Source organism: Hakea prostrata, chromosome 5, assembly GCF_041222555.1.
Source record: "Hakea prostrata isolate BN-2017 chromosome 5, UWA_Hpros_2, whole genome shotgun sequence".
NCBI lineage: Eukaryota > Viridiplantae > Streptophyta > Magnoliopsida > Proteales > Proteaceae > Hakea > Hakea prostrata.
In genome coordinates this window covers 24306549-24319007 of record NC_142604.1, presented here as the reverse complement: position 1 = coordinate 24319007, position 12459 = coordinate 24306549, and the positions used below count along the sequence as shown (strand labels likewise).

The 12459-nt window shown below is 40.3% G+C and overlaps 1 protein-coding gene across 1 annotated transcript in view; it reads left to right on the top strand.

The window, feature by feature from the left end:
• The window catches only part of SMC3 (structural maintenance of chromosome 3), a 68604-nt gene that overhangs the window by 11748 nt on the left and 44397 nt on the right, over positions 1 to 12459 (top strand). The window contains exons 11-13 of the mRNA XM_089155130.1: positions 1864 to 1994; positions 2186 to 2338; positions 2424 to 2613. Coding sequence (XP_089011256.1) covers positions 1864 to 1994; positions 2186 to 2338; positions 2424 to 2613 — 474 coding nt within the window. The remainder of the gene's footprint in view (positions 1 to 1863; positions 1995 to 2185; positions 2339 to 2423; positions 2614 to 12459) is intronic.

The window sequence follows — 12459 nt, the reverse complement described above, 5'->3', positions numbered from 1 at the left end:
CTAGCTGGATCGGAAATGAGGGAAGGGATGGAGTTGAAATTATTTCGGGCTTTGAGAGAATGGTGGAAATAGGCTGAATTGAAATCTCCAAGGTCAAGCCATTTGATTCTGGCTTTCTGACAGAGGAAGCTTTCTTCAACAGTGAGGAGAGAGAGATCAGAGGAAAAGGCTTTCTCATCCTCAGCCAAGGTGGGGTTTGCAAGGTCATTTTGGAGAAGGGATTGAGTGATATGAAGGTTAGATTTGCAAGAGGTGACCCTAGAGGTAATATTGCTGAAGGAGGAGTTCCAAGATTTAAGGGCTTCCTTAGTGTTGCGAAGCTTGCGGGCAAAGGCTATAAGAGGGAGAGAGTGGCAGTGGACCAGCTTGGACCAGGCTTCGCAAATGGTGGGAATAAAGGAAGGGTTAGTGGTCCACGTATCAAAGAATTTGAACAGCTTAGGGCCAAAGGAGGAGGGAGGTGAAAGCTGGATGAAGCAAGGTGAGTGATCAGAAAGATTGGAGTTAGTGAAAGAAGCATGTGAAAAGGGGAAGGAGGAGAGCCAAGAAGGATTTGCTAGGAAGCGATCCAACTTTGAGGTAATTTTGGCCGGACCAGAGCGATGATTATGCCAGGAAAGGGGATGACCCGACCAACGGAGGTCGGTAATTCCCAAGTCATCAATGCAAGCATTAAAGTCTCCCACAACTCCAGGATCTGGAGAGGAGCCCTCGACACGCTCGTGGGAGAATCTAATGATATTAACGTTGCCACTAATACCCCAAGGGAGATCAAGGGAGGATGAAGAGATGGCTCTAATATCATCCCAAAGGGGGGTGCGATCGGCGGAGCGGTTGAAACCGTAGATTACGGTGAGAAGGAAAGGAGAGGAGAGATTGTTTAGGATACTAAGATGCATGAGCTGGGGAGAGGACCTAAGGAGGGAGATTTGGAATCTTGAGGGGTCTCAAAGAATCCAGATATGACCATTGATAGAGGGGGAGGAGTTAAAGATGAAAGATTAGGAGGGGGTAATAGACCGAGCAATCCGATGGGCATTATCCATATTGACATGAGTTTCAAGTAGGGCACGAAAGGAAATCTTAGCTGTTTTGATGGTGTTTCTAACATCTGCTTGTTTTGCAAGGGAGTTTAGGCCCCTGACATTCCAAATAAAGAAATCAGACATTATAAACACAAGGGGGGGGGGCATCACAATTGCTATAGGGGGTAGGGGTAGGGGCAAGGAGAGGGAATCTCACACAGGGGGGAGTTGAGAGGTGAAGGGGTTTCAAAGATATCAGGGTCTATGGATGAGCTAGAAGAAGGGGATGAGGGGTCGAGGGGGGCAAGTTAGCTTTTGTTTTGAGGGCAAAGACAGTCTCTTAACACAGTAAAAATGAAAAAAATGGTTTTACACAAAAATTGGTCTCCCAAATCGGTATTGTTACCAAACACATACTTTTTGATTGGTTTGTTTCAGGCACTAAGTTACTAATTGCTGTCCCTATTTGTGATTCTTTGATTTGTGGGTTATATGGGGCTAAGCTGATAGTAGCTTTATATTTATTACACTTGGAAGGTTTGGCATGTGAAAATCTTGGAGTGCTGACCTTGTTAATTAGTGAATTATATGAATTCCTTGCATTCTAAAGGGCAACATGGGTGTCTTTAACCAATATTTCACAGATTAAGGTTCTTCTGGAACTTGATCCTTTGCCAAAAGTAGATAAATATATATTTTTCTGTGCTGATATTGACTAGAGGCATGCTCACAGTGATGCTAAATCTTGACTCATTTTTTCAATCTTTTCATAAATAATTTTCCTTACCTTATCATACTAGTATACTATTAAACTTAATTGCTACCTTCTTTTGGTCAGTTAAGACAGAGAGCTACCGTTCAGAGCTTGTGGAGGTCCGTGCTGAGCTGGAACCATGGGAAAAACTATTGATTGATCATAAAGGGAAACTTGATGTTGCTTCAAATGAAAGACAACTTTTAAAGGAGAAGGTGAGTTAGCTATCTTTGTTTGATTGGTCAGTAATGAGAAGGTGAGATGGCTATATTTTTAGTTCTCACATTTTGGTAGGCTACATATGCTCAGTTTATTTTTTGATACTGCGTATGGTAGATAGTGGACTGGATAGGCGATAGCATCAACTTTTAAAAGGTTTGATGAACATGGTACTTGTCTGTTTCAGCATAAAGCTGGCTCGGTAGCTTTTGAGGATGCTCAGAAACAGATGAATGAGATAATGGATAAAATTAAAGTAAAGAGTGCAACCATTGTTGAATTGCAAAGTAATTCAGAGAAATACAAACATGAAGCATCAGAGGCTCGTAAAGTGGAGCAGGTAAATGTTGTTTTGTCTATTTTGGATACTTTTATCATCCATCTGCCAAATTGGGGTAACATATGACTAATTTAAATGTTCACAGGATTGCTTGAGAGAGCAAGAATTACTTGTTCCCAGAGAACAATCTGCAAGACAAAAAGTCACAGAGCTTTTGTCTACCATGGAATTAGAAAAGAGTCAAGGATCTGTTTTGAAAGCTGTTTTGCAAGCTAAAGAATCAAACCAGATAGAGGGAATCTATGGACGAATGGGGGACCTTGGTGCTATTGATGGTTAGTATGTTCCATAAATTACTCAAATTGAGTTAAATTATTATTTTGATTTAGCAAGAATTATTTTGAGAGATTTTCTTATCAAATACTTGAAAGAATCCTGTTAAACTAACCAGCATGATGCATATGAAAGATGTCTGGTCTGGTATAGATAAATCTTTAGTGCTTAATTTCAGTCGCAAGGACAAAGCGATAGCAGGGACAAAGGACCAGGTTCTTGACGTTTGAGCCTGCTAGCTTTTGTTTCAGCTCATGGGATCTGTAGTCAACCTAGTAATTTTATTTGGTCCTAGTTCAAGTAGGATTAGTTTAGATCAAATTCCTCCAACACCCAAAAACAGAGACCTTTAAACACTGACTTACCAATTTGTGTGTTATTTGGGACTAGGTTAACCTTAATCTGGTTTTACATTAAGAATGCCCAAGTTTATCCATAGTTGTGAACGAAGTAGTAGGATTCAGATCCAACCCCAATTTAGACCTGTGTTCCTTTGAAGAAGCTGTGGGTTGGGTTATATAAGTATTTGGCCTTTGTTCCTATTCCTATGGAATTAAAGTGTGATAAGCCTCCCTTATGGGCCTTTAGGAAGGAGATCTAGGCTGCATATGAAATAATTAGTCAGTTTATTTGTTTTTAATTGAAAAATGGTTTAAGCAGTTCGATTGTTATAATTTCTGGTCTAGTCTAAGTTAGGGACCATTAAGTTTTTTTGCACCTTTAGTTAGTATTTAATAGGGCCACAAGTAAGCCTCCATGCATGTGGGGATTTAATGATGCAACCCAGGTTTAAGGGGTGGATATCCAGGATCTTCTAGTAAGGTTGCAGCAGCTATTTAGGGCTCTTAGAGGTTTTGGCAAGGTTTTAAACGGCTTAAAAGGTTGCTTGGATGCTGAAAACAGGTCTGAAATTTAAGAACTTAAAATTCAGAACTTAAAATTTGAATTCTAGGTCAAGACTAGGGTTCTGTTGGGTTGGGGATGGACTAGGGTGGTTGCTATTAAGTTCCAGAGCTGTTTCCTATTGATACTTCAACAACCTGAACCAATGTAGAGGGCTAAGGACTCAGAAACACCAGATTCAGCAACTCTGAAAATTTTGCCACTTCCCACTGTAGAAGATGAAGTGCAAAATTTTTTTGCAGAATTTTTAGAAGTCACTAACCAAGGCAGGTTTTGCGGAAAATAAGATTAGATCTCTGTTCAACAGGCTTGGACGATCCTAAAGAGGGTATAATGGGGTGTTCTGGGGCTGGAACGAGGGAGTCCTAGTTGGGGACCTTGGGGTGGGATCTGAAAACATGGGAAGAAGGAGATGTGGGATGGCTTCTAGGGTTTGGGATAGGGGCTGTAACTTACTTGGTTGGTTGGAACTTGAAGAATGCTGTTGGACTTGATAATGGATGCTTCAAAACTTGATTGCTAGTTCGCATGAATGCTGGAATGAATGCTTGAGTGCTTGAAGAAAAATGAACTTAAAAAATTTTGCAAACAATAATAGCTCAAAGCCGCAGGTCACTCTCCCAGGGATCCCATGACTATACCAAGACTTTCTTCAAACTCACTTTATTCAATCAAGTCTGAAAAATTACAATAGGACTAGGCTATTTATAGCCACTAACCCATCCAGACTCAAACAATGAAATTTGGTTCCCAAGTAACCAAGACTTACCTATTTAGGACTCAACTAATGAACTCCCTACTAAATAGGGATGCAACGACTTACCAAAGCTGAACTTTCTAAAGTTAAAACCCTATCACACCAACAAACAAATACCAAAATAACTCAACTACTAAGACTCCAAATTAGGAAATAAAAACAGAATTAAAATTCAGGAATAAAAGTGGACTTGGTCAACTGGTTAAGCTTGTTCTAGGGGTAGGAAAATGGCCATTCTACCCCTGGATAGAATTCAGCCCCCTTTGGTTTGGCCCAACTTCTGAATGGGCTTGGGCCCTTTCTTGGCTCTTTTGGGCTGACTGGGGGCTGGATGCATCATTTATGCTTTGTTATGAGTTGGTTAATTTGCCATATCGTTTGTTTGGAGAACTGGGATGGGGGAATAGGAAAGGAAAGGATTTTGTGAAAAAATTTCAAGTGTGGGTCTCACTTTTGTTGTTTCCCTCATTTTTCCAAAAAGTCCCACTGAATGTGTGGGACTTTGAAAAGGGATGGGGTGGGAAAAGTAACATGCCACATCAGCTGGCAAACTTCCTTAATTTAAGGAAGCTTGTCTGTCCAATTTTCCATCCCATTGAACTAAACAAGCCATACTTAAGAATTTCATGGAAAAGTTTACTTTTTCCAACCCCACTTCAGATTCAACAAACAAATGATGCCTTAGTTAACTAGTTTTCCTTTTCTCGTAGGACCAATTATGTTCTAGTTACATTATAACCATACTTGACAATGCTGTTAGTCCCTATTCAAACCCTTGAATGTGGGAGTGTAAATCATACTGGGTGACTAAATCCTTGCATTGTGCAATTGCTGGCTGCTGCCTTCTTCTTTGTGAGAATTTTGTGCTTGGTGTTTGAATATCCAAGAAGTGATTCCCTTAATGGTCAAAGTCTTGGAGGAATGTCAATGGTAGCAGTTTGGAACCTGAGTTCCTCATGTTACAGTGGAACAGTCTTCTAAAAAGGTCTGCCCTACAAGCTACTGGCTTTGGAAACTTAGGAGGTCTGATGCTCTGCAATCCTTTCCTCTCCCTCCTTAATTTGTCACGCGCCAACCTAATGGCTCGCTTCCGCACTCGACTCAAATCTCAAATAAATGGGCTATCTATCTATAAAGAAGCAACGTCGCTCGCGCCCTGCAAGAAAAGCTGCCTGGTCCTACTTTTGAAGCGCCACAAGCAGTTTTGCTGGAAAGTTGAAATTAAAGCTGCCCATAAGAAAACCTAACCGTAGATCAGATAATTCTGATTCTCGGCCCTTGTAACCATTAGGACTTTTCAGCGTTGGGGGACAGAAATCCTATTATAGTCTCCATACTCAATCCAAAATCCAACCCCAACCTTCCATTGGGAGCTTATTGACTTTCTGATGTATTCAGCCCCCAGCCAGCCTAAAAGAGCCAAGAAAGGGGCCCAAGCCCATTTGGAAGTTGGGCCAAACCAGTCATTTTCCTACCCCTGGATTGAGCTTAACTAGTTGACCGAGTCCACTTTTCATTTCTGAATTTTAATTCTGTTTTTATTTCCTAATGTGGAGTCTTAGTAGTTTGAATAATTTTGGTATTTGTTAGTTGGTGTGATAGGGTTTTAATTTTGAAAAGTCCAGTTTTGGTAAGTAATTGGATTCCTATTTAGTAGGGAGTTCATTAGTTGAGTACTAAATAGGTAAGTCTTGGTTGCTTGGAACCAAGTTTCATTGTTTGAGTCTATTTGGGTTAGGTGGCTATAAGTAGCCAAGATTTCAATGTATTTTTCAGTTTTGGGGTAATGAAATCATGAATTGAAGAAAGACTTGTATAATAGTGGGAACCCTGGGAGGGTGACCTGTGGCTGGGTTTTGGGCTTTGTTTCTGCAATTTTCAAGTTGTTTCTTCTTCTTCAAGGACTCAAGCAGCAATCCCAGCAACTACTACAAGCATTTCACTTTAGATCATTGCAAGCTTTCATCCGCAAGTAAGTTCAGAAGCTTCCCAAACCTTTCCCCTACATTTCCAGCCACTCCCCACCCTAACCTCAAGCCAACTGTAGCCTTTTCCCCTTCTCCTTCTTCCCACTTTTTCAGATCCCACCACAACTAGGACCCCCTCATTCCCTGTGCTAAAACCCTTCATTATACCTTCCTAGTGTCGTCCTAACCTATAGAAGCTAGTCCCAATCTTAAAATCTCCAAAGCAGCCCTAAATTCTGGTGTTCTGAATTTCTGCACTTCACATTCTTCCTTGAAAAATTGCAGAATCTCAAAATTCCAGAAAACCCTAATACCTTCACAGCCCATCCTTCTTTCCCTAAATCAGTGACTAAACTGTAGATTAGCGGTAATACCAGTTCTAAACTGCAGAGTCTCACCCCGTTCTTCAAACCCTAACCCTAGCCAAATCCCAGACCAACTAGGATTTAAATTTTCGAATTTGAGTTTGAAATTCTGTTAAATTTCAGACCTGAATTGACCTTCCCAGCAACTTTATTGGCCCCAGTCTCCTTGGCCGAAAGACCTAGAGGCCCTAATTAGTGTTGGTTCTTATTAAAGATAATCTTGGATATCCAACCCTAAACCCTAACTTGCATCACTTTCAACCCCTACTTCTTTTCAACTGCCCTACCTTTTAGGAATCCTTATATATTTGGAGGATATCATCCCTAAAGCAACCCCTTTATTTGATCTTTGTTACATCCATAGAACAAAATTCCAATGAAACTTGCGAATTTTTCACCGAAATTTCCCATTTTGGAAATCTCGAAACAAAAAACTAGGGGACAAAAAAAAAATCCCAAGTTTCGATCGAAACAGTCGAAATTTCGTTGAAACATTGAAACCTGTTGAAATTTGTCAAAACCTCGTTCAACCCAACTGGTGTTAATGAGAATAAATTCCCAAATTTTGTGGGAAACATGGGAAATTTTGTAGAAAATTGGGAAATTTCGCGGAAACCTGGGAAATTTCCTGGAAACCTAGGACTTTTTCTTGCAAGTTTTGTAGCTCCCAAATTTTCAATTTTTTTGTTTCTTCATGTTTCCCCAAATACCACGACAAATACCCCTTCCATCGGGACTTCCCTGTCCAAATTGCGTATTCCCTCAGACTAGGATTTTAATGACCAGACTTATAAAGTTATAGTTGTCGATTACCTTGACAACCATAAGCATAAAATGTCATCGGATGTCTATGCTGGTTGGTTGGAGGAGAGGATGTTACAGGCATAATACTACTATGCTCCCAAGGAACAAATTTCGGTCGAAGTGGGAATTTTGAACTTGCAAAAGGCCGACATTCCCATGTTTTAGTCGAAATTTCGACCAAAACTGGACACTTTTTTTTGCACACTTGTAACCTCAATTTCGGGCCTCATATGGGCTCAAATTGATTTGGATTCTTGCATACTACCTATTCCAAGCATAATAAACACTATATAACTACTAGTTTACTAAAACAACCATTGAAAATGTAACATCCAAGTATACACTACATATGAGAAGAAGCGAGAATGTTAGTAACTTAGTATGTTACTAATTGCAAGTCTATTCTATTTAATGTCTCCCTCTTTCATTTGCACCCCATACAAATGACAATACAAGTCCCATGATGTTCGCCCCATATAGTTCTCGATGTAGTCAGCAACTACAGCTCTGTACGTGGCTTCATCCACATGCATAAGATTTACTGACGGTGGGAAGTTGTGAATCTCCAAATAAGGAACTGGTTGTGGAATAGAGTGGAAGATCTGCTCAACAAATGAAGGAGCACCCTGGTTGTCAGCAGAAGGATTATATCCATAGTAACAATAAGGGTCCCAGTGGCTGACTCCAATAGGTGACAGTGGGAGGGACACTATAAGCTCCATAAGCTGCTCCATAACCATAAGGCTCCACTAGTGGCTTACTGGCTTGACCCTGAATCTGATAGCTAGGAGGGACACCATATGGTCCATAACCATAAGCTCCATAAGTCGACCCAGTAGAACCAATACTCTCCACAGCAATATTATATGAGGACTCTGCAGGCCAATGCCATCCGGATCCTTTCGAGGTTGAGGAGTCTCTAGAATTATCAATGCTCATCTATCTCATAGATCCCACCAAGCTCTCGGCATCAGCCGGACGGTAGGACCCATATGATGTCGTGTCCTTTGTGCTATAGCCGTGCTGTCTCCCCTTCCCCTTCCTCGAATATGTAGATGAAACTTTTTGGCCTCGAGATGCAATTCCAGTGTGGTTTGAATCCTGTGTTGCGTGGGTGAACTGACTCTTGCCTGTGAATATCGGTGGTCTTCCTCCCCACCCTTAACTCTCATGTACTGGTGGTGGTGGTTTGTCCTTAGGACCAGCTGAATCCTGATCACAAGGTCCAACACCCTCCTCATCCCCTCCATCATCACCGCATCGTCATCATCACCACCATTGTCGTCATCTCCGGAGGCCTGAGTCACCTCATCCTTAGTGTTGGACCAGACAATCAAATCCTCACTCTGGGTGGATGCACTAAGGTGTGGCACGAAGGGACGGGCGGGCGCTGCATGTGCACTCCCCTCCTGGGCCATAAAGTCCTCCACATCAGCCCCCATCTCCTCTGCAATCTGTCTATTGGGACGACCTCCCTCCTCATCCAACAATGGCTCTCCACTGTCCCTGATCCAGTCAACTACTGGGTTATCATCATCATCCATCTCAAATATGTCGGCCAACTCGATATTTGTTACTCTCTTTGTCTGTCCCTTGTCTAATATGATCCTCTTTCAGTCTCATATTATAGTGTATGTATACAAGGTCCTCTAGATGCTTCACACCCAATCGGTTGTGCCTCTTCGAGTGAATGAGGCTGAAGGTGCTCCAATTTCGCTCACAACCACTGGTAGAACATGTCTGGGAGATCACTTTGCTTGCAATCACACTCAAGTGGGGTGAGTCATGTCCAAATTACAACCACCACTCAGCTACAACAAACATAGACTCCAAGTCATTTTAATACTTAAATAACTAAATTAAAGATAGAATATAATAATTAAATATATAATGAAATAAATGAATGAATTTACCCCCAAGGGTGGATTCTCGTCCCGATACGGCCACGAAACGACCGAAGTCCTAGTGGCATCCCTAAATGCCTTTATCTAATATATAAAGAGAAAAAACAATAACTAGTTACTAGGTTAATGACTTAGTATAAAACTATGAATTGTGAATATCAAATGATTCAAATCACTATCTCACCTCTATAAGGATGACTGTTTGTTTAGATGGATCCGGTTCCAACTTCTCCACTACAATTTGGACGACATCCATCAAATCTTGCCTCATCCCAAGATTGTCCTTGTAATGGTACTTGGGATTTAAATAGTATGTTGTGTAAGAAAAAGTATGTCATAAAAGGGAATAGTTAATGCTTAATAGTGTGATAACATAATGAAAATTAAATTAAATACTAGACTTAACAACTCACCAGCCTTATGCAGTGGATGTTGCAACGTAGACTGGCATCTAAGTTCGATGATTCCGAGCACTCTCTTATTGCCGTGTGGGTGGACCTGAGCAACTTGTTGCTTCATCCTCTCTGCTGCAGCAAATATGTGTGGTAGAGTAGGTTTTCTCTGCTGATCTACCATCCTTAACACATGCACCACAGGCTCAAGCACCTTCACCACTATCCTCACATTATGCCAGAAAGTCTCATCGAGTATGGTCAACTGTGCTCTCCTTCCTCCCATGGATGAAGAACCCTCCCAGCTAAACCACTCCTCTGATGCAAACATGCTCCTAAGGCCAGTCTTCCTATTCTCAAAGCTCTGTAGTGCTATCCAATTAGTAGCAAATCTGGTTATGCCTGGCCTCACTAACTCACCCTAACACTTGTCCCTCATCATCCTTAATGTATATGTGTGGTTATAGATGAAGGTACTAACATGTCGGGCTTGCTCCACGGTCTTCTTCACAAGTTTGACTTTTTCGATGTCCTTCAACATTAAGTCAATGCAGTGAGCAGCACATGGAGTTCAAAGAGCTTATATTTGTCCATCCATCAAGGTATCAATAGTTCAATACAAAGTTATAAAGTGTACATGTAATGTAAATATATGTATTTAAAAATGAAAATTAATACTATATGTTTAGATACCTGGAGTTCTCCTGCATCTTCAACCCAACTTTCTTGTAGTTGGAGCCATTATTAGTCACAATTTGGATCACATTTTCCACTCCAACCTCCTTCACCACTTTAATAATTTATGAATATATTTTGCATCCTTCTTATCACTGGATGCATCTACTGACTTGAGGAACACTGTCTTCCCATCACAATTCAACATAAAATTGATGATGGACTATCTAATGGGACCAATCCAACCATCAGCCATCACAGTCACTCCATAATGATTCCACATGGGCTTTAATCCCTTAATATACTCATTTAAGTCTTCTTTATCCTTAGGCGAATAGACATTATATATCTCATATGGAGTGGGGCCCTGTACACCACTCCCAGCCTATCTCCTTAATCATATCTCTATAGTAGGGCCCTTGGGCTGTATGTGCTGGAATACTATGGTAATAAGCCCATTTGGAGAAAGCCATCCCCACTTTTTCCTTCACACTCCCATATAAGTGCTTTAGCTTTCTCTATTTATGCCCAAGCCTCGCAAATAGGGCCGGATCATTGCGAAGAATCTCAAGATCCGGATATGTAGAATGTGCTGATGAAACTGGACTCCTTGTAGGGGCCCGTGGGATAGGAACCTCTTGCCTCACACTCTGAGTCCTCTTTATAGGAACTTGGGAGCCGCCTGTGCCTCTCATACCTACTGGCTCTCTAGAGGACCCACAACCTAGACCCTCATGTCATCAACCCTCTGTTGCCTCCCCATGTCATCAACCCTCTTGTTGCTCCCTACTCATCATCATCGCCCTCCTGATTTGATCGGCCTCTGGATCAGGGTCACATCTATACTCTCCTGGCTCATCTAGACCATAATCCTCGGGATTTGGAAGGTCATCTAAGCATGCATCCTCGAACTCCTCCCTCTGTGTTCTCTTATCTTTTCTCTTTTGCTTTCCCCCACTAATATATGAGGCCATTGCCCTCTTGACCTCTACGGGCACCTTTGGGCACCGTACTGCATCCCTATTTCCAGCATCTAGATGCACCTTCAGTCTAGTGGCCCCACCTCCTCCTATTTGTTTCTTGCAATAATTACACTCGCCCTTCCTTCTATCAGCTGTCAGTGACCTCCTGTGTTGCCAAGCTATGTCTGACATCTTTGAAAGAGAGTGCTTGATATAAGAAATACACACTAATTATCTTGAAAAGCTCCATAATATGCTACAAAAATGACATACATGCTTCTAATAATAACCTCCTATTTTTAAATTTAATATATATATAAGTATATAAGCATATAAGTATTTTTTTTAATATATAAATAATCTAAAAATATATAAAATACACACTAACTATCTTAAAAATATCCACAACATGCTCCAAAAATTGCATACATGCTTCCACTAATACTCTGCTATTTTTAAATTTAAAACAAAAATTAATTAGTTTTTTTTATTTAAATATTTGAATATTTTTTAATTATTTAAATATATATTAAATACAGTAAAATTACATAATTAACAGAAAAAAAATTAATTCAACACCATCACAACAATATGGTGTCTCAAGTCTCATATACATTAATTTGAAGCTTATACATGTACTATACGTATACATTTTTAGCAATATACATAATTTAGTAAATAATTTTTAATAACAGAAAAATAAAAAAATAGTAGGAAGAATAAAAAACTAATTTTGACACTACAAATTCATAGATCAACACTCTAAAGTAAACATACATAAATTTAGAAGCAATCTAAGATGATTTAAGGCACAAATGAAACAAAAATTAAAAAATGAGGATTTGATTACTCACCTTGCAAGATTTGAGAAAATTCACAAATGGAGGATCAAATCTAGTGTTTGAAGGAAATAGAGTTGTAGAATTAGGTGTAAAGAGGGATGAAAGCAAGAGAAATAAAAAAAAAACTCAAAAAGGTGTCGAAATATACTTAGCGATATCGCTTGATAGGTTGAAAATGGGTCGGTAGGTTGAAAATGAGTCGAAATAGGTTATTTTATAACCTGCGCAAGTATTGTTTCGGCCCAATATTTCGACCATTTCGATCGATTTTTTTTCT